This window comes from Carassius gibelio, chromosome A23, assembly GCF_023724105.1.
Source record: "Carassius gibelio isolate Cgi1373 ecotype wild population from Czech Republic chromosome A23, carGib1.2-hapl.c, whole genome shotgun sequence".
NCBI lineage: Eukaryota > Metazoa > Chordata > Actinopteri > Cypriniformes > Cyprinidae > Carassius > Carassius gibelio.
Window position 1 is genome coordinate 19,817,252 of NC_068393.1, and position 22,664 is coordinate 19,839,915.

The 22,664-nt window shown below is 36.4% G+C and overlaps 1 protein-coding gene and 1 long non-coding RNA gene across 4 annotated transcripts; both read right to left on the reverse strand.

The window, feature by feature from the left end:
• Positions 1 to 7,667: 7,667 nt before the first annotated feature.
• On the reverse strand, positions 7,668 to 13,086 carry LOC127944917 (uncharacterized). Its single transcript, XR_008150476.1, has 3 exons — positions 12,970 to 13,086; positions 8,414 to 11,619; positions 7,668 to 7,952 (listed from the first exon to the last, which is right to left on the reverse strand). It is a non-coding gene; the product is annotated as an uncharacterized LOC127944917 (long non-coding RNA).
• A 3,610-nt stretch (positions 13,087 to 16,696) lies between these two features.
• Positions 16,697 to 18,946, reverse strand: LOC127944914 (proenkephalin-B). Of its 3 annotated transcripts, none has more exons than XM_052541334.1 (3): positions 18,817 to 18,946; positions 18,465 to 18,602; positions 16,697 to 17,572 (listed from the first exon to the last, which is right to left on the reverse strand). In XM_052541334.1, exons 2-3 carry the CDS (start codon positions 18,588 to 18,590, stop codon positions 16,967 to 16,969), a joined length of 732 nt encoding a protein of 243 aa, XP_052397294.1. In that variant the 5' UTR covers positions 18,591 to 18,602; positions 18,817 to 18,946; the 3' UTR covers positions 16,697 to 16,966. The 3 variants fall into 3 exon arrangements, with proteins under 3 accessions (XP_052397294.1, XP_052397293.1, XP_052397295.1); XM_052541333.1 differs by having other exon boundaries at positions 18,803 to 18,921; XM_052541335.1 differs by having other exon boundaries at positions 18,821 to 18,915.
• Positions 18,947 to 22,664: the final 3,718 nt, after the last annotated feature.

Below are 22,664 nucleotides of genomic sequence, written 5' to 3' on the forward strand. Positions count from 1 at the left end.
ATAGTAACAACCTTTACAGCAATGTATTCAAAAGATGTCACTTCAAAAGGCCTGAGTTCTTTAACAGACAGGTCAGAGCGGTGTACTACCGCCAAACCGCCTCCTCTCCCTACCAATCTTGGTTTGGATATATAACAATAGCCAGGGGGAGTCAGCATATTTAAATGAATACAATCGCCAGGTTGCTGCCAAGTCTCTGAGATACAAAACAAATTCCACTTTTTGTCAAGGATAAGATCATTCATTAGGGACGTTTTGTTTGCGATTGATCGCACATTTAGATGGGCAATATTAAAGTAAACTGATTCAAATGATTCGCGATCCCCAAACTGACTCAAATGATTCACTAACCCGTTTTGAACTCCCGAAGTTAGACATCGCTAACACATGTGACCAACTGGGCGGCAACGTCATCAGAACGCAAAGAATTATGGGTATGTTTGGCCAGTTAAATGCCATGTTGCAGGTTAAACACCACTTTCGATTAATGGGTACATAAATCACTCAGGATATGTATATAATTTTTAAAATGTCTTAAAGACCTATTTTTTAAGTTTTTGGTATTAACGTTTTTTTTACGCAACTCGGTGATGACGTCATGTTGGGGAGAAGTCGAGGAAAGGTAGCCTCAGTCTAGTATGATGCAGCGTTCCAGGCAACCCGTGTTTTTCCAACCTTAAACCCATGAAAGTGCACTGGAACGGCAATCAAATCCGTGACTTCCCACCCGTGAACTCCTGTCTCATACCAGATCGATGCACTCCGAGTTCCGAGGTCACACAGCACGCGAAACAACGATGACAGCCCATACGAATAATACTGCCTATGGATGCAGTGTTTATGCAAGTAGTACACATTGAAAAACGATTTTAGGTCAATGCAACGTTGCAATAAAATAAATAATCTAGTTACAATTACTTGCGCTCAGAAAGTTTGGCGTAACTTGCCTGGAACGGTACAAAGTCGTTAGTAGTGGTATGAAATATTGATTACGAGCTCAAAAACCTGCCTGGAATGCAGCATCAGAACTAATGATATATATATATATATATATATATATATATATATATATATATATATATATATATATATATATATATGTATATATGTATATATGTATATATATGTATATATGTATATATGTATATATGTATATATATGTATATGTATATGTATATATGTATATATATGTATATGTATATGTATATATATGTATATGTGTATATATATATATGTATATGTATATATATATATATATATGTATATATATATATATATATGTATATATATATATATATATATATATGTATATATATATATATATATATATATATATATATATATATATACACATATATATAATTGTATTTCTTTATTACTGTCATTGAATAGCACCGAGTGAAAAATCAATGTTTTCTTTATATCGAGTGGCAGTGATCATGACATTAGTTCAGAGAAGTACCGGTAACCTTTGTCATAGTGTCGTAGAACTGGTAAATTTTGTCTTTGTCATCTAGAAATAAAAGGCATCATGCTAGCTATATGGACGTTTCTAAGCGTTTATCTCGTCCTCCGGTGAAAATGTTGTTGCAAATGTAGCCGTGTGTCTGTCGCTTTGTTTGACAGGAGCTTGTGTGGGTGCCGTTGTTGTGTAATATTCGGTTCCCGTGAAAAACTGTTCCCGTGGGTGGAGTTTACATGAATATTCATTAGTTCCCTTATTGTGGGCGTGTCCTTGAAACAACGTGCAAACAAATGGAACTGAAAATATCAGTGCACGCTCTGAAATCACTACTTGGATTAATTTATTTTGAACAGGTAACGAAGTGTCTTTATTAAGCACTGAAGTGCTTAAACCACTTCAGTGTCAAAATAATGCAGTTTGTGTAATATTAATCGTCTGTAAGCTGATTTGCTTGATTGATTGCAGGCACAGAGAAAAACTATAAGCGAATAACCTATGATAACTGGGATATATCGTTTCTTAATCATATTTTTTTATGTGTTCAGCTTTTTATACATTTCATTTGTGGGGTATTAATTGCTGTTTGAATAGTATGATTAGCTAAGTTAGGCTACTGGTGACTATTACTGCAGTGTATTCACGACAATGCTTGAAACAAATATATATGCCGCCTAATAAATATAGCTATAGGCTAGCTATCCTGTGTCATTTATACAAAGTTTGGTTTGTATGTACCAGTGTTTCTGTTACCCAAATAAGTCACATACATAGGCTACTGAAAACAATTTTCTTGCAGTGAAAATGTTAATATTGTAATCAATCTAATTTCTAATTGGTTATATAAAACGGTGCATAAACCTTTAAGTATTTTTCTGATGCACTCTTCTTGGACATAGGCAGGGGTGGTTCTAGGGTGAGTGAAGATCCGGGGCTTAGCCCAGAAAAGTCCATGTATGTGACTTCTTATTTTAATAAATCAGAAAGATTTACCTTATTTAAAATATACAAAAACAATAAAAACGAAAACAAATTTAAAACATTTTATTTAAAGTATTGAGGAAAATACATTTGCTTTTTGCAAACAAAAATTAAGAATTGCAAAACAAATGAAACAGTGCGAAAGCAATGATTTTGCAATACATATTTTCCATGGTCATATCTATTAATTTATTTGCAACGCTGCTTTTATTTTGCGTGTCAGTTTGAGCTTGCAATACTATTTTTCCTTTGCGCTTCACTTTTCTGCACGTCACTCTTTGTGGCACCGTTTTTGACGTGGGGGCGGAGTCAATGGACGGGGGCGTGTACAACATGCCTCCATGGAAGTGACGTCATCGGCCCGAGACGCAGCTCACTGATCCAGGTCCTGTCATGATGAGCAGAGACTTTCGACTGGATCGTTTATTTTTATTCAGTAGCATTAAAACATTCATTTTTTGTTTTATTTACTTTATTAACATGTATGTGTATAAGCAGTGTTTGCTCAAGTTAAAGAAGTTGTTAACATGAACATCTGCTGTTTATTTCTCTCGATGTGCACACTTTTATAGCATTATGTGTATTGGGATCGCAAATCATTTGAGTCAGTTCGGGAGTTCTTAGCGGGATCGCGATTCATTTGAATAAGTTCGGGAGTTCTTAGCGGGATCGCGATTCATTTGAATAAGTTCGGGAGTTCGTAGCGGGATTGCGAATAATTTGAGTCCATTAGGGGATCGCGAATCATTTGAATAAGTTCGGGAGTTCGTAGCGGGATCGCGAATCATTTGAGTCAGTTTGGGGATCGCAAAATATTTGAAACAGTTCGGGAGTGCGTAGCGGGATCGCGAATCATTTGAGTCATCTGACTCCAGTTTGGGAGTTGGAGCGGGATCGCGAATCATTTGAGTCAGTTCGGGAGTTCGTAGCGGGTTCGCGAATCATTTGAGTCAGTTTGAGGATCGCGAATCATTTGAATCAGTTCGGGAGTTCATAGCGGGATCGCGAATCATTTGAGTCAGTTTGGGTTCGTAAATCATAGCTGTATATGGATAGGCATTTGTAACTAATTTAGTAGCTAGTTATAATTACATTTTCCACGCTTGTTTAGGTTTGAAATGTGAACTCGTATTTTTGGTTTTAATGATGTGCCTTTTAACAGTATCAAGTATATTAAAAAACTAAACAAATCGTGCCTAAAAAGTGCATGCATCTAGGCTAATATAAAGTTACATGATGAAGTCATACTAGTGCGCATGTGCATTTTGAGTGCGTTCTTTCACTGCATTATTCCGTGTATTCAAATGCATTTATGAATGCATGTGAATGATCACAAAATTCAAGATATGAACCCTTTGTGCCAAAAGGGTTCTTTCTTGTCATTATAGAACCTTTTTAGCATGAAAGGTTCTTTGGAGTTGAGAAAAGAACCCTATGGTTCTATATAGAACCCCAATGATCCCTTTCTTCTAACAGTTTGTTGTCATAAGCAGGGTTGGTTCTAGGGTGAGTGGAGATCCATGTATGTGACTTTTTATTTTAATAAATCAGAAAGATTTACCTAGTTTAAAATATACAAAAACAATAAAAACAAATTTAAAACATTTTATTTAAAGTTTATCCCTTGTATCCTGACACATATGCTGATGTTGTGTCTCTATCTCACTTTTTTTTTTTTTTTTTTGTCTCTATCTCTGTTTTATTTTATTTTCCAATCAAGCCTGACTGGCTACACTCGTCCTGGTAGAACAGGGATAAGAAGCAAACATGAAGCAGTGCACTGACATACTCTTACTCTATAAAGATATACCGGTCAAAGGACTTTATCTCTGTGTTTAAAGCCAAGTATAATTATAAACGCAGGGCTCTATACACTTATATTTTTGAAAGAGGACTTACACAGCACTTACAAATTGCATAAATAATCATAAGAAGGTTAATGTATCAAATATACAATTTGGAATAGGCTACAGAAATATGAAATTATGAAAAAAGATTAGAATGGTACTTTGCCACTAGGTGGCGGCATGCCACTGCCTTAATGAGTGAGTCGGTCAGTCATTTAATCAATGGATTCGTTAGAAACGGATGATTCATTCAGAAAAAAGTGTGTGTGTGTGTGTGTGTGTGTGTCCCCTACAGACTGCGCAACCGTTAACTGTTCGATGTTCAAAATGTGACGTTAAATCAGACACAATTTAAAACCGAAAAATAAATATAAAAGTTACAGATACCTGAAGTAAGCTGTTGTATCTTAGCATTCAAGTATTTTGGCTGGGGGGTTTTACTTTCCTTTTTTTAAGAAGAAGAAGATTAATTTTGAAATATCCATTTTAATTTTCGAATAAATTGATCTAGTAAAATTCTACACGCCAACAAACCGCCTTCCTCCAAAAGATCTCATTTCATTGGCTGGATCGTACAGACGCTCATCGCTGGTTGGCCAGTTTACATGTCAGTCAGAAGCACTAGACTCAGTGGGCGGTTTTCGTCGGATGTGAATGACAACGCGTACTTACTTGGGTAAATTTACAGACACTGTGGACTTGAGTCGAGAGATATTTATTTATTTATTTAAATTCTAATTTAAATTACTTTATTGGGCATGAAAACTCATTGATGGCATGGTGGTAAAAAAAACATTCGGGCTTTACTGAAAACATTCGGGGCTCCAGCCCCCTTAGCCCACCCCTAACGCCGCCCCTGGACATAGGTCAGCAGCTACTCCAAGAATATTATTTTTACATTTGGATAAGAAATCATGTGTTTCATCATCACCAATGTTATGATATGGCTTTGATTTGCATTTGTGATGTTTCCACATATATTGATCATCATGTAAAGTCCCTGTCTGTTTCAGACTGGACGAGAGAGTTGAAGTCACTGGTACTAGCTGATCATTGTATGAACTGGACATACATGGAGGCTGTTCTCATCCAGAGACAATAAATATCTCAGACACTTACCTCACTTTGCATTGCTTCATTCCTTGCTTACTTTCACACAACTTTCCTTGTCTTTTCAGTTTGAGTTATATTCATAAAGCAATCACTTCTGTACTTGTCATAGTAACATTTAATGAATGTAAAATTTATGTGATCTTCTATATCATTTTATAATTTTAAACGGTAAACATATTTAAAGATAAGATTTTATTTGTTAACCTGCATGCCATATGATACTATTAAAACAAATCAGAGAACTGTCAACATTAAAGAGTGTTGTTAAATGATGCAATATTAATGTATGCAATGTGCTTATTCATTATTATTATTATATTTATTAGTAGTAGTTCTTTCTCAGATTGTCTAAACCGTTAAGCTCTGTATTTGACTGTTAACTCAATGCAATAAAGAAAAATGTGTCCATTTTAAAAAGACTGTTCATTTAAATATAAAAATTAACTCACATGTTGTTTCAATGTTGCATGACTCACTCTGAAGATACTTTAAAATCTTAGTAATAAAATATGTGACCGAAGTAAATGGGCATTTATAATAATAAATACACTGATGGGGCTGCAAAGGCTGGTAAAAACGGGTTATATATATATATATATATATATATATATATATATATATATATATATATAAAAAGATTAAAGAAAGCATGACACAGGATGCTCAAACCGATTTTATTAAGACACGGATACATTTGTAGTGGTTTGTTTCAAGCATTGTATACAAATTGTACTAGTCTCTCTCCAATGACAACTAGTCTAATCAAAGCAAACTATTAAAAACAAAGCCCCACAAATGAAATATATAAAAAGTGAAATACACCAAACAGTAAAAACTATATTAGGTAAGATAGGTTAAATTAGCTTATTGATTGTTTTTCTGTGTGCCTGTAATCAATCAAGCAAAGCATGAAAGATGATTTATCATATTACACAAACTATCCATTGTTTTGGCATTGTTGCAGTTAATGCTAATTAACATTTAACATTGACACTTCGTTACCTGTTCAAAATAATCCATTAAATCAAATAGAGTTTTGACGAGCGTGCACTGATATTTTCAGTTTCGTTCGTTTGCAGTGTTTCAAGGAAACGCCCACAATAAGGGAACTAATGAATATTAATGTAACTCCACCCAAGGGAACAGTTTTTCACGGGAACCGAATATTACACAATACCGTCCCATGTAAACTGCGTTAGAAAGCTTGTGCTGTAGGGAAGTGAGTGCGTTTGGGTCGCTGCTGGTCGCTATATCACTATCTATCTGTCTGTCTATCTATCTATATACTGTATCTAGTCTATCTATCTATCTATATATATGTATTTATCTATTTATCTATAATCTGCGTTCTGCGCCATCTGAATAGCTACTCTCGTCTCTCTAGTCACTCTCAATGCTCTCAAGGCGGCTTTGGTAAATTCTCTCCCCAACGTGACGTGATGCAATGCATTGTGGGGGAAAGGAGACCGCTGTAAGTTAGTACCTATTTTTTCGTATTATATTCCATTTTGTGATACCCAACAACATAAAATCGATGGATAACAGTTTAAATGTTTATTACCAACAAGCAAATTGCACATATTTGTTAAAAAATTAACCTTGCAACACGGCCTTTAACATCGTCTGGCATAGCAGGCTAGTGTTCTGGCATGAAAATAATGAAAAATTATCTTGAAAAACAGAATATTATCCTACAAAATGCAGCGGGCTAAAGAAAACATTCTCGGAGCATACCGCCTAAAACTAAATCGTAATGCAAAGATAGAGATATGACGAGAAAATAAAGAGAATCAAAAGGACTCGATCCTTACGAGCAGAGCGACTGGTCAAGGTAACACCCTCCAGCCCAGAAGAAGGGCATGTGAAAAGGCTGTGTTGTGGTGCTTTTGCAGACAGTCTGAAGAGCTTGATGACATGTTTTCTTGCGATAATCAGAACCAAACAGTGGTTCGATTTAGACTGTGAGACTCAGCAGCACCAGCCAGAGAAGAGTCATGTGTCTCTGACTTATCACCCACAACCTACCTCATACATTTCCAGTTTCTCATCATTTCTATGGACTCTTTATAATGTTAATGTATTCATCTAAATGTATTTACATGTTAATGTATTCATCTAAATGTATTTACATGTTAAATATGTGAAGAAACTGAAATTAAGTTGGTTGTTATTACTATTTAAGTTATGTAACACTGATTTTGCACAATTCGTCCTTAATACAGATAAAGGAGGCAGAATTTCATTCAATCTTTGTGTATTTTATTTACAGACATGGCTAAAAAAAAAACATTACATGTGAGAAGAGACATTACAATATCTTTTTTTAGAAAACAAACAAACAAAAGAATTACATATTAGATGTGAGCATGGTGTATAATTCTAACATGATGCCTACACAACAATACTTGGACACATATTGGTCAAAGCACAGCACACAAACACAATATTATCCAGCAAAGTCTTCAGCTCAGTCTCATGACCGGTGTGGACAGTGTCTGGCGATGGAGGTTTATTCACAGGACCTTCCTTCTCAGGTGCAGGTGTAGTGTCTGACAGTAACAATATAAAGAAATCGTGTCATATCACAACCTCTTTTCCTAAGGAATCCAGATCAGCTATACACAGGGGGCAACATACTCTACCGTTCAAAAGTCTGGGGTCAATAAGATTTTTAAATGTTTTTAAAAGAAGCGTCTTCTGCTCACCAAGGCTGCATTTATTTGATAAAAAAAAAAAACATTAATATTGTGAAATATTATGACAATTTAAAATTACTTTACTATTTTAATATATTTTAAACTAATTTATTCCTGTAATCAAAGCAGGATCACACTCCAACATTTCATAGGCAGGTTTGACTGCAAACACAGTCACCAAATAAATTGCAATGTAGCCTAGATGTACAACATTTAAAACTGATTAACGTTACGCTTTAGTACATTGGTAACTTAAGCTCATTTTCTAGCCATTTCATGCTAGTTAACATTTACAGAGAGTAACTGTAACTTACCTTTGTGAAAATGCTTTGAACACACCATCATGTGTGGTGGAGTGTTATCGAAGGTAACCTTGGCCTCCTTACCGCTGCTATCCAAGCCATTCGTCGCCTTTTTGTCACCTCTGAAACATGGCTTGTACTATTACTTTTCCACGCTGGAAAACGATAAAAGGATATTCCATTCTTAAGCTTTATGCCACTTCTATCGTGAGAACGACTATGGTAGTTTATAACACAGCAGGACAGGTAGACAGCATCTTGAACACTGCGTTCTTCCCTCATGCAAAGAAGTCTAGCACCTAATGTTTGTGCCGCGGATTCCCAAAATGCTTTGCGTTCACCACTGGGAAAACGTCATGATGACGACACATTAGCGATCCCGCTCCAAACTGATTCAAATGATTTGCGATCCCCAAACTGACTCAAATGATTCGCGATCCGGCTACGAACTCCCGAACTGATTCAAATGATTCGCAATCCCCAAACTTACTCAAATGATTCGCGAGTCCGCTTTGAACTCCCGAAACTGACTCAAATGATTCGCGATCCCGCTACGAACTCCCGAATTGATTCAAATGATTCGCAATCAACTGACTCAAATGATTCGCGAATCCGCTTTGAACTCCCGAAACTGACTCAAATGATTCGCGATCCCGCTACGAACTCCCGAACTGATTCAAATGATTCGCAATCCCCAAACTGTCTCAAATGATTCGCGATCCCGCTACGAACTCCCGAACTGATTCGAATGATTCGCAATCAACTGACTCAAATGATTCGCGAATCCGCTTTGAACTCCCGAACAGACTCAAAAGATTCGCGAATCCGCTTTGAACTCACGAACTGACTCAAATGATTCGCGATACCGCTTCGAACTCCCGAACTGACTCAAATGATTCGCGATTCCGCTACGAACTCCCGAACTGACTCAAATGATTCGCGAACCCGCTCATAACTCTGACATATATTCAGATATGTAATTTAAAAAATAAATTAATACTTATAAATTTTCAAAAATTGCACCTGTCAAACATAGTCTATTTTGCTGTCAATACTGTTGACGATGTCCTTTAGGCTTTATATTTATGCTCAACATGAAGTATAGATATTGTTGTCATGAAGACATCCTGGGGCCCGATATTGGTATACACTTTTCTAACGTCAGAGCATTTGAGGAGAATGACTTATAGTCATAAAAACAACTGTAATTGTTCATGTAGGTGTCAGCTATAATGCACAATTGAATTAAATGTTTGATATTTATTAAAATAATCTGTAAATCATATGTAAATTATGCTACTCTTTCACATGGGCTCAAACGCAAATTTGAATCTCAATAGCATCTGAGGAGATTGTAATTGTAATGTGTTCATTTAGGTGTCAGCTACAATGCACACCTATACATTTTTAATTAGAGCCCGACCGATATATCGGCTGGTCGATATTATCGGCCGATATGAGCTTATTGCATTTAAATCGGCATCGGCCAAACATGAGAAACAGAGTCTCATGCTTCACTCATGTTATGAGTGTTGAATAGTTTGCCCACCAGAGGGAGCTCCGCAGTTGCAGAGTCTGCAACTCCACTATAGAAGAAAGCGATCAGCCAAGCCACAAGAGATGTACTGTTTATAAGGTGAGTCTGTCATTCGTCATGTGAGATGATTTAGTTCATACACTGTATATAAAAATGGTGTGGTAGTTCTAACTAATGGTCCTATCATTATCACTTCTAAATATTCTGTAACATCACTTACAGCCGCTAATGCATTGCTATATTAGATTAGCCACAAAGCTAATACCATGTTTATCAGTGGAAGAACGCTAACGTTAATAAGAGGTCAAACTATAACTTTAGCGTTTATCTTATTCCAAATATGTCTGCAGTGTTTCCCACATAATGACCGCGTAAGGGGCCGTTCACATATCGCGCCTAAAAACGCGTGTAAAACGCTAGGCGCGCCCACTGATCTATAATATATATATAGATCAGTGGGCGCGCCGCTTTTTCCTTCTCCAAAGCGCTCGGGCACAAGCGCCCCTGAAGCGTCTGCCTTTGCTAAGCAACCATGATGTGCTCTCTCCATGAAGACGTGGAAATTTCAGCAAAAGATAAATGGATTTGCAGAAAAAAATCGCTCGCAGTAGCTCTGCTACTAAATTTATTTCAAAATGGCAATTCATATACAGCTATATGAACTTGAACAGCTGTTCCTTCATCTTGGCTCAGTTTTAAACGTTGTTACGGGAAAGGACGAAGCTGATTGGTTAGTTCTTGTCACATGACCCGCGGTGCGCTTGCTGCATTCTGAAAAGTTTAGATGTTTTTAACTCGTTTTTAATGTGAGCTGAACACGCGCTTTTGTTCTTTTTTTTTTTTTTTTTACAGATTGTTTCAAAGCAGCTTTACAGACATAACAGGAACATGTTGTAATAATATGGTTAAATATAAGTAGGTATAGTCAATGCATACTGTATGCATTAGTGAGTGTGGTGGTGCTTATGGGGTATGGTCACTTATTCCTTATATGAACTGTTTCAAATGCAAGACATTGATTGCATGAGATTAAATTTGTAAATGATAGCCTGTGTCCTTTTGTAGTGTGCACATATATTTATCATCAAACTGTGATAACTGTGACTAAATTCAGTATATATACGTCTGCCATATGTTGCCGCCCCTCAAAAATTCCTGCCCCCTTCTCGCCACCCCATCAATATTTTTCTAGATCTGCCCCTGCCGTCATGGTTCGATTTATAATATACCCAGGTTATGAAAGAGCAGTTTGGGGAAGGGGATTGACACACATCACCAAACACCTTAAAAGAGTATGTGATGTACGTGAAATGGCATGAAAAGGATCATCTAGATAAAACCGAGGGATTGTGTTTAATGAAAAGACGATCCTTTCAGCACCCAGCAACTTTGTAGTCTGAATAAAACCCTTTGACAGCAGCCTGAAACCTGACAGAGGATCCCTGCTGACATGATTAAAGCTGGGAAATAACACAGATTTACATCGATCCTGCTGTAGCCTTGAGTAGGGATGTCGAGGTGTTAAGAGGCTTTAACACTGAACTCAGATGAATGAACTGAACTGAACAGGGCTTCTCATACATCATGCAGCTTTCTACTGATCTCCTGGAAGACGGAGTGAGCTTTGAAGCCCTCTAGACCCAAGGATGAGCTGGTCAACACCGCCTGGATCCATGGAGAGCTGGGAATTAAAGATATATACATACTCAGAAAACATGGTTCGAGGAATAATTCACCTAATAGTTATTTATGTGATCGATGGAAGATAGTAAGTATAGGACAAACCGAAATTAATTGCAAAATCTAGTCATCGTATAACATGGAATATCACAGAATTTGGCAAATTAAGTGCTGTATAAGTAATTGAATCATGATACGAGGACATGAACACATGCACATTATCTCAAGAGCTGCTCTGGGAGTCACTTCATGAGCATTTTACCCTTACATTTGACAAAAAATGACCATCGTATGATAAACATACAGACAACTCGCAGCAGCCCTTCAAAATAAAAGTCTGGTTTAACTTAGAGAAATTGTGACAGAAATACATTCCTATTGTACAACAACAATTCAATTGTTAATATTAATTTTTAAAACATAATTTTTTGAAGAAATAATTACACATATTTTGTTTAAATTTGAACTGTAAACCTGGACTTTGTTTACCTTTTAAAATCTTACTTAAAGTTTTAATGTTATATGCCTTCATTTGATTAACCACGTCTTTGATAACAAATTTATATTAAATCAGAAATACAGAAAAATATTAAAACACACAAGAGAGAATCAGGAAAAATAATAGTCTAAAACATCTAATAAACTGTAGATTCATTAATTAGACATGTTTTTTGATCACTAAAATTTAATAAAACCAGAAAATAAAAGTAACGTGAATCTAGACAACATTACATGCTGAGACAGCAAGATGAAAACAGATTGCTCTTCAACAAGCTACACAATTTATATATATATATATATATCAAGAACAATTGCACGACCTTGGATATTTTCTCATGAACAAATACATTTATAGTATTAAATAAACACTTACTTAGCTGAAACAAATAAATACTATCACTACCAGTAATAATATATTATAGATAGCATTTATATTTATTATGTTAGGTTATATATTTGTACATATATATAGTTTTTTGATAGATGTAGATAGCTAGACATTATTGTTAACGTATATTAATACAAAAGAATATTTTTAAGACATAATCAAATATAATTTATAAAATGACAGTGTATTTCGGATGCTGAATTGGTCTTATTCCTGAAATTTCAGCTCCAGTAAGCCAGAAACGCCCATCAACAATACTGTAACTTCAATCCATTGTCAACAATCAAAAAACTCAGAATATTTCATATTAGAGAATCAAAAGAAGAAATCCTGTAATAAATAGCACACACACGTGCATGAGCTGCTGTCCTACTCTCAGCTCTCCAGAAGCACTAAACACACACTTTGTGATTATAAGCCCATAATGGCTGTAAACTCATGTCTGATCATCATCATCCTCACCTCGACACCTGTGGGGCTCGCAATGTTGCAGAAGATGAGCTGCAGACAGATGATCAGTGTATCTGTCTGAACACTACTTCCAGGTTCTCGAGGCAGACCTGAATAATCAAACACTGATAGAGAAGCTGAACAAGTGTGAGGTTCAGGCGAATTCTGTTTCTTCCAATGCACCACACTTTTGCCACACTACTGAAACTCCCAGAATAAAAAAAAAAAACAACCGTGCACAAAAGACAGAACAATTAGCACCGCGTTTGAGAAATATAAATATTTTATTATTGTTGTCTTATTTAATTACTTATTCTTATTCTTATTCTTAATTTTTTTTCTTATGAATAAACCATTTAAAATGCACAAGAACAAGTTCAACTGCATGATTAGCCTAAAAAGTATACAGAAATACATATTTTATTATAATTGCCAATGTTTTATCTCTGATTTATAAAAGGAATTTATGATAAATTGACTTAGAATTTAGAAAAGGACACTGATAAAAAACTAAAAGAGATTATATAATGTCTACTGTATTATTATTATTGAGTCATTTAATAGCACATTATGATCCTATGCTGCCATCTGCTGGTTATATTGGTTAACTAGTTTCTCACTTTCAAACAATTGTTTGTTTTTCTGTGCTACAATTTCGTGAATCTTGGGTGTAGATTTGATTTTGACTTTATAATTATAGTAAACATGATCATATTTGAGATTGCATACAAACGATATTCTAAATATATTTTTCACACAAGCAAAAAAATCAACAGAATGTAAAATATAAAATGTAATTACATTAGCGTAATAAAGAAAAACTTTAAACATAATGTAACAGTAGGCCTATTTATGTTTCCATCCAGTTGTTTTTATGCATACATTGAAAATGTGCATTAAAACATATGGAAACACTGCAAATTCACAGGTGGAGGTGTAAGAGCTAAGATATGGCTAAAACCTAAATATAAATGTGATGTAGCAGCTGCCCAGAGAGAGATGTTCCTCTATGTCCAGAAACGCCCTCTCAAAAACATCTGGATAAAACCAGACCTCTGTCTGTCTTTCTGAACCTCACTTAGACATATTATTTTGGTATAATATGACATTAACATTTGTCTTGAAAAAAGAATCACAGGCTCCAAAAAGATATTAAGCTGCACAGCTGTTTCCAGCAATTAATCATTAAATTAGAATGATTTCTGAAGATCATGTGACACTGAAGAATGGAGTAATGATGCTGAAAATACAGCTTTGATCACAGAAATAAATTTTTTATAATATTAAAATGGAAACCCATTATTTTAAATGCTAAAAAATATTTTATATTACTGTTTTTTCTGTATTGTTGGGCAGATAAACTTAGCCATGATGAACAGAAGAGACTTAAAAACACATTAAAAACACTGTAAAACACATTAATATCTTACTTATCCCAAACTTTTGAACAGCAGTATTCATTCATTCATTTTCCAAATGTTGCTTGTGTTCACTATGAAACCAACTTATTGTTATCTTTACACAGAGAAACATAGATTCATCCATAAAACAAAACAAAACGAAGACCTGAACTTAAAAATAAATAATTAAAATAAAAAATATTTAGACAATCCGCCAACTCTAAACCATTTTAGCCACACCCCCGAGTGACGTCACGAGAGCGCATGCGCGGTAGAGTCTTAACTTCCTAAACACGACGGATTACGCATATATTTGCAGCGACTTTTTTGTATTTAATTCGGTCAATTTATTAATTCAATTTATTAACATTAATTTTATCTATTTATCTATCTATCTATCTATCTATCTATCTATCTATCTATATATGTATATATATATATATATATATATATATATATATATATACGATTATTAGATTTTATTAGGCCTATATGTTTTTTATTTCTGAATACATTTTTTCTGCAGTTGTAAATAAAAACTGATTTAATATTGCTCATTACTAGGATCTGTCAGCAGATGCTGCTCTACTCAACAGTATAGTCCAGACCTTCGGGATGTTGGACCTGGTGAAGAAAGTCCTTGCCAGTCACAAAAGCCAGATGGACCGCTGTAGGGAGCAGTGCACACGCAGCATAGTGAGTCAGAACCTGTTTTTGGGTATATCTCCCAATCCAGCCACAGATTTTTATTTTATTCTGTGCTTTTAAAGGGAAAAGTAAGTGAACTTTAACTTTTTGCATTTATAGCCCTAGAGCAACAGTGTGCCGAGCATCGCAAACGTGCCAAAGAGCTGAAGAGCAAATCACAGCACCTCAACACCGTCCTGATGACCTTGACCCCCGTGACCTTAAACGCCCGTCTGACCCGTGCCGTCTCGTGAGAACGGTCAGCGGTGTCAGTATTGTAAACACTGCCACTGAGGAGACTGTTGAGCCACACAGAACAGAGAGATGACCAGAAGGAGTGAAATTGATGTCAATGTGTCGTATAATTTGTTTATAGATGATGAACTCTTTTTGCATTTTTATGATTCATTTAAAAAGTTTTTGCTGAAACAGCCATGGTGTTGTTATGAGTGTCAGTTGTTGCATCACATTTGATTTAATTGTAATCACACTACAATTTTAGTTAAATATAGGCTGATATATTTAAAGAAATAATTCACCCAAAAGTTAATCATCATCATCTCCTCACCCTCAAGTTGTTCCAAACCTGTGTGTGTTTCTTTTGTCTGTTGTGCATCAAAGAAGATTTTTTGAAGAATATTAGTAACCAATGAGTTTTTTTAGGTAGCTTTTACTTCCATAGTATTTAATTTTTTTTCTTAATATTGTTGAAGTCAGTGGCTACTGTTAACCGTTTGTTTACCAACATTTAAAAATATATATTCTTTGTTTACCTGAAGAAAGAAATGTATTCATTTGGAACAACTTGAGGGTGAGATTTTTCATTTTCATTTTGGGTGAACTGTCCCTTTAAGGTGTTTTTTGTTTTTGTTTGTTTGCCTGTTTATTTATTAAGGCATATTTTGTCCTTAAAATTTCATGTTTGAGCAGTGTGTGTGTGTGATTGTAGTTATACTGTTTTTTTTTTTTTTAGATATAAAGCTTACTCCTTTATTTATACTGTCAACATAACACATTTTCTGTATTAGTCTTTTTCCCATATTGATGTCTTTCATTGTACTGTAGTATTTCTGAAAATGCTTGTTACAAAAAATATGTAATCTGTACTTGACGTAACTGATTATTTACAACACATTCACTTGGACCATAACTGTATTGTCTTTCAAAATAAAAGCGAAATTAGACACTCTTGATGAACAATGTGATATCCAAGATCAAATTTTACGAATAGGTGGTCATTGAAAAAACTGATTCTAAATATACTCAACAGTGGACAGTTTTGCATTTTTACAACACACTTACCATAGTAAAACAAGGTGTTTCAGCTTTTTCAAAGAACAGATGTAAGGTGCTTTTTGTATTTAGCCAAGTCTGTGTTCATCACAGCACTGCTTTTTTTTTTTCAAGTGTTGAATTGAATTAGTTTTTATTAGACCAACAGGTGGCGTTATTTAGCTAAACATTATTCTGCACTTTGAGCTTTAACTTTAAAATTCTGAAAGAAAACATCTTTTTGGAACAGAGCAAAAATGCTTTGTAAATCGTAAAGTTAAATAGCAGTAAGTCTTTAATTGGTTAGAACTCACAATAACGCGGGAAAACATGGATGTTTAAAGTTGGAAAACAAAAGTCACAAAGCATTTCCCGAACAATTTTAACAGGTGAAGTTCTTGCCCTTTATTGGTCATTCTTAAACAAGCATTATCTGCAGGAGGTATACTGATTGCTTACATGGGGCTAAAGTTAAACAACAAGTGGTCAGTCACTGAAACGTCCTGATTGACAGGTTGATGGTGTCCAGAGGTCAGCAGCCATTTGGGAAGGTAAAACAGCCTCAACACGTGTAAGATCATCACATATAGGGAGGGACTGAAATGAGTTGGCTTAATGAGTTCTGTTTGGGTTATCTATGATACAATAGCTTATAAAGCATAGTCCTCGTACGATAAGGGCTCTTCGTCAGAGCGCACGGCGATTTTAAAGTGACGGCGTAAAAACCCACCGTATCGCTTTTGTTTGTCCCACCTCAACTTCGGGCGGATTCTTCGCATAAACCCGCCGTATCTCTTCTGCAACACCTGCGGGCTGGTGTTATCCACAAAGTTGCTTATCTTGGGCCCGAATTTGCGGAGAAACCCGCCGTAGCGTTTGGCTTCGTTTAAAGGAACGTCGGTATCATAAACTCCCGTTACGTCTTCGCCCTCGTCGTCTTCCGTGATCGACGGGACGCCTCGCTCGCCAAGTTTCGACAGCGACTCTCCGTGTTTCTTCGCAAACAGTCCTTTAAGTATGGCGTTCTCCTTCCATGGCGAGGCGAAAAACTTATTTTTATTCTTATCGATTCTCTTGATGAAGCCCCCGTATCGTTTGACCAGGTTGGACGACTTCTCTTGGAGATCCTCCGCGTTTAACGCGTTTCGCTCTCCGTTGAGCTCCGCGAATTCGTCTGAGAGCTCCCGTAAAGCCTTCTCACATCTGTCTGATGTACTTGTAGATGGCACGGCTCCTTCACATTCTAAAGTGCAAGTCTGCAGAAAGAAAAGTAGGTTTGGGTTGACTCTGCGCACTTGGAAATAAAAGTTTCAGGATTGTGGATTTCTGACTCCTGACGCGTTTTATTACTAGTTAGTTCTTTACTAAATCCATCACATAAAGAAAGAAGCCAGTTCACGTCCTGCGGAATTTAAACATTAACATCACAAAAAAAAAAAAAAAAAAAAAAAAAAAATCATAGTAGATTGACTAGAGGATGGTTGTTTGAATTTTTTAAGTTTGCTCTCAATAAACATTAAGAATAGAATCAATTCAAGGTTTTATTGTCTGATGCCATACAGTTTTAAAGTTCTACGAAATTGCATTTTAACAATAAAAACATCTAAATATATTTTTTTATCTAGTAAACGTTGTATGCCGAAACTGTGATTTGTAATTATACAGCGGAAAGCCATATCTAATAGCCTATGAATATTTAGTTTTCTATGTTAATCTACCGAGCGCGCTATCGTCGCGCTCTCCAAGGTGCTGAATGCGCGCGCCTCAAAAGAGATGCACCAAGTTTATTTCTAAATGAAAAAGGATGCGAACATTTCTCAATGCTTCTATTACAGAGGCACCTCTCTGTTTTTCAACTATGAATGTTTGTATTCGATTTAGTTTAAAGTTTGTCTCTCCTTTTTCATAGGCTATATATTACCATTCATTCGATCATTTACATTATAGCCTACTATAGCATTCATGCTTCATTTGTTCAATTTAGTTAATGCTATATACTATTTGCACTTCTGAATACACGCCAACTTTATTGTGCATAGTAAAAGTCGTTTTTGCCGTTTCATCTCCTTCTCATTCATTACATTTATGACAGAAGCTAAGTGCATGTAAACACTGTTTCAAAATAAGGAGGACTGAGAGTAATCTTACCAAGCGGTTCACTGCAGAGTCCAGGTCGGAGATCTGTTGCGCGCATCTCATGCATTGCTCTGAACAATCTGCCTGACTCAAGCTTGGCAAGCTCAGCATCAACACCAAAACATACCACTCCATCATCTACAGCGATTCCTGTGGTACAAGAGAAGAACGCGAGCTTTAAGTGCACAAAATCTCAGATAATCTTCTCGGTTGGGAGGTGTTTGTGGTTTTTCAACAAATCATCAATTATATTTAAAGTATTTGTTTGTCTAGGTAGGCTATGTTTTTTGTTCTTAAGCTTTAGAATACAGTGAGGTACGTGTGCCAACACAAGATTACACAGTTGTTACCTTGAGTAGCCTACCTACAGAGCTTCTTGTTCTCCAAGCGTCAAGGCGATCACTTGGCGAAGCTGACTGAAACTTCTTTGTTCTCGTGTCCTTTGATAGAGTCACTCTTTATCCATCTACGGTTTGCTCTCACTTGGAGTCAGTCTACAGACTTTTATTCACACGGCCACCTGAATGAACCAATGAGAACGACGAGCAGCTGATTGACTGGTGCCACCCACGCGATGATGCAGCGTTTCGGGAATAATAATAAAAAACAATAATGAAATTTGCTAATATTGACGCAATTAAAAAAAGCATTAGTATGTTTAACAGCTAGGCTATACGAACAAGTTATGACTATTTACTTCACATGGGGTAGAAAAGTCTTTCATAAAATTAAAAACACACCCACTTTTGAAGAGAAGGATGTGCACGGGTAACTTGTATTACTACTGAGTTGCAGCAGCTCAAGGCTGCAGGTTTGTCTCCTCTTTTCAACGACTACAGCTCCTCTTTTTAATTGCATTCCTATTCAGCAAGTACGGTTCATTTTCGGAGAAAGAAACCACAGTTCTTGAAAAAAAAAATATATATAAAGACGAGAGTAAGGCCCTCATTTCCACGAATGGAGTCTTTCTGCTCCGTTAACCTCCCGTGCTTATAATGGATGTACCGGTCGACACAGCGTTCCGTTCATCAAGCGCGTAACGCTCAGCTTCCGGAACTCCAAAATTAGGACGATTCAAGGAAAGACAGCTGCAGTGGAAATATCCTATTATGACCCATTTCTAATTAATAGATTTTTTACTCAAACGGTCTTTAACAGAACACTGAAGTGTTTTTAAAAATAACTGGACGCAATTCACCAGCTAGCGCAAACAAATTATTGTATGTAAAAATAGCATACTAAAACCAAAAACACAAAACTGGTTATTCTTGTAATTTTTAACACAGTAAAAATGTGACAACAGTTATAAGTCATGTCAGAATTTCACCAGTCTAATCGGAAACCGCGAGATCAACTGTTGCTATGTTTACCTCCTTCCGTTTATTTTATTTTTTATTCTATTTAATGCATTCTGCTGTAGTATAACCTTTAGTGTTGCTAAAGTGTTATTTGCAAACGTGTTAGGTAGGTGTAGGTTTTAGGTATTTTTTCTGTGTTTAGAAAAAAATCAATAGGCCTACTCGAAAATTTCTAAAAGTGTAAGCCAGAGAGTTTACTTTCATCTTTAATTTCATAGAAAGTGTTGACTACAAAAAAAGTATATGCTAGCTAGTTTAAACTAAAATAATTTGAATATTGTGTGTTCCTACTAATTTTTAGTTACCAGCTCAGATCTTTACACCTCTATGGACACCTCACTCCTGGAACTGGAGCAATGTGATGTGCTGGGGTGTGATGCGATGCAATGTGATGTGATGTATTGTGATGTGATGTGCTGTGATGTGATGTATTGTGCTGTGATGTGCTGTGATGCGATGTGATGTGCTGGGATGTGACGTGCTGTGATGTGATGTGATGTGATGTGATGTGATGCGATGTGATGTGCTGGGATGTGACGTGCTGTGATGTGATGTGATGTATTGTGATGTGATGTGCTGTGATGTGCTGGGATTTGATGTGATGTGATGTGCTGTGCTGGGATGTGACATGCTGTGATGTGATGTAATGTGATGTGATGTGCTGGGATTTGATGTGCTGGGGTTTGATGTGCTGTGCTGTGCCGTGCTTTGATGCGATGCAATGTGATGTGTTGTGATGTGATGTGCAGGGAAGTGATGTGATGTGCTGTTATGTGATGTGCTGGGATTTGATGTGCTGGGGTTTGATGTGCTGTGCTGTGCTGTGATGCGATGCGATGCAATGTGATGTGATGTGCTGGGATTTGATGTGATGTGATGTGATGTACTGTGCTGTGCTGGGTTGTGATGTGCTGTGCTTTGCTGCGATGTATTGCGATGTGATGTGCTGAGATTTGATGTGATGTGATGTGCAGGGATGTGATGTGATGTGATGTGATGTGATGTGCTGTGATGTGATTTGCTGTGCTGTGATGTGCAGGGATGTGATGTGATGTGCTGTGATGTGATCTGATGTGATGTGCTGTGCTGTGATGCGATGTAATGTGATGTGCAGGGATGTGATGTGATCTGATGTGCTGTGCTGTGATGTGTAGGGATGTGATGTGATGTGATGTGCTGTACTGTGATGCGATGTAATGTGATGTGAAGGGATGTGATGTGATGTGATCTGATGTGCTGTGCTGTGATGTGCAGGGATGTGATGTGATGTGCTGTACTGTGATGTGCTGTGCTGTGATGTGTAGGGATGTGATGTGATGTGCTGTACTGTGATGCGATGTAATGTGATGTGCAGGGATGTGATGTGATGTGATGTGATGTGATGTGATGTGATCTGATGTGCTGTGCTGTGCTGTGCTGTGCTGTACTGTGATGTGCTGTGATGTGATGTGCAGGGATGTGCTGTGTCTCGTAGTACAGTGAGAGACACGCTGTCAGTGATCTTCAATAAATAAATGGTAGTTTCTAAGCAACCTCACCTAGCAGTATAATGTTTGTTAGTTTCCTGAGCTCACTTAGACGTGTTGATCTTCCTGCTTGTTGCCAAAGAACCAAAGAAAAAAAATCGATTAATTTAGGTTGTCACGGAGGACGCACAGACTCTACTCCCAGGAGAAGTTCACTTCCGTGGATGAGCCAAAAAATGAAATGTTGGATCTATATGTGTCTTCACAAACTCCATACACATGAGGTTTTCACAGTAATAAAAGGATGACTATAAGATATTATAATTATCTTAAAAAAGAAATAAGTAAACCCACACAGCAACTAATATTAATGACACAGAGGATATCAGTATAATAATTTCAGAATGATTACCAGCTGATAAACAATAATAATAAAAAAAGAAATAATAAGAATAAAAGAATAAAACAGAACATTATCGTGAGTTGGTCTAGACACTATATAATTATATAGTTATAGTTATCCATATAGACTAGTTATCGTTCTTGGGCCTTTTACCGTGAAGCAAACACAGAAGAAAATACACTGTTTACAAAGAAACGTTGACCTTTATAGACAGCATTCTTCTACAGTTGGCACATAGGCAATGATGTAAGTCACACAGGAAATGCTGTACGTGTAAACCGGAAGTTGCTGCCAGTCACCTTTATTTGTTTAGCTCTTTATACAATACTGGCCTGCGTTTCCAGGAGCTACAGCTAAATAAAACATTATTATGTGAGGCGACAATTTATAAAATGCATAGTATTCTGCCAGGATTCTGAAGTGCACATTCAATCAGTTAGATGGACACCCAACCATCCCATGAGGCCACGGGAAAGGATTTATTAATAGCAGTCAAGTGACGTACCTGATCTTTATTATAGTTTACCAAGAAAATGTTTATGTTCAGTAGATTTACTTGTATGCCTTAATTGCAAGATTGCAAGCTGGAACATTCTTCTACACAATCCTGAAAGCGGTTCGGACAGAAGTGTGTCATGTAGCAGCTCTGTTGTAAGTCCTGAATAAATCATTAATCTAATGCTGGGTCCTGTTCAAACACAATACTCAATTATCTAAGTGCGCACATCAGCGAACACAGTTTTTATATACTCTGCCTTTCTACTCCCAGTGTGTATCCTTTCCAGTAACCTGGAAACGAAAGCATGTAAATTCTGAGTCATTACAAATGGAAACATCCTGTTTTATATCTAAAATTGACTTATGAAAATGCTTTAAATGTTGTGCACATGAGACATGAATAGTGCTGCAAATTAGCATCAATATAAAATACACACATAAAAACAGTGCGTTCATGGCCCTGTTCCAAATCCTAATGTCATAAATA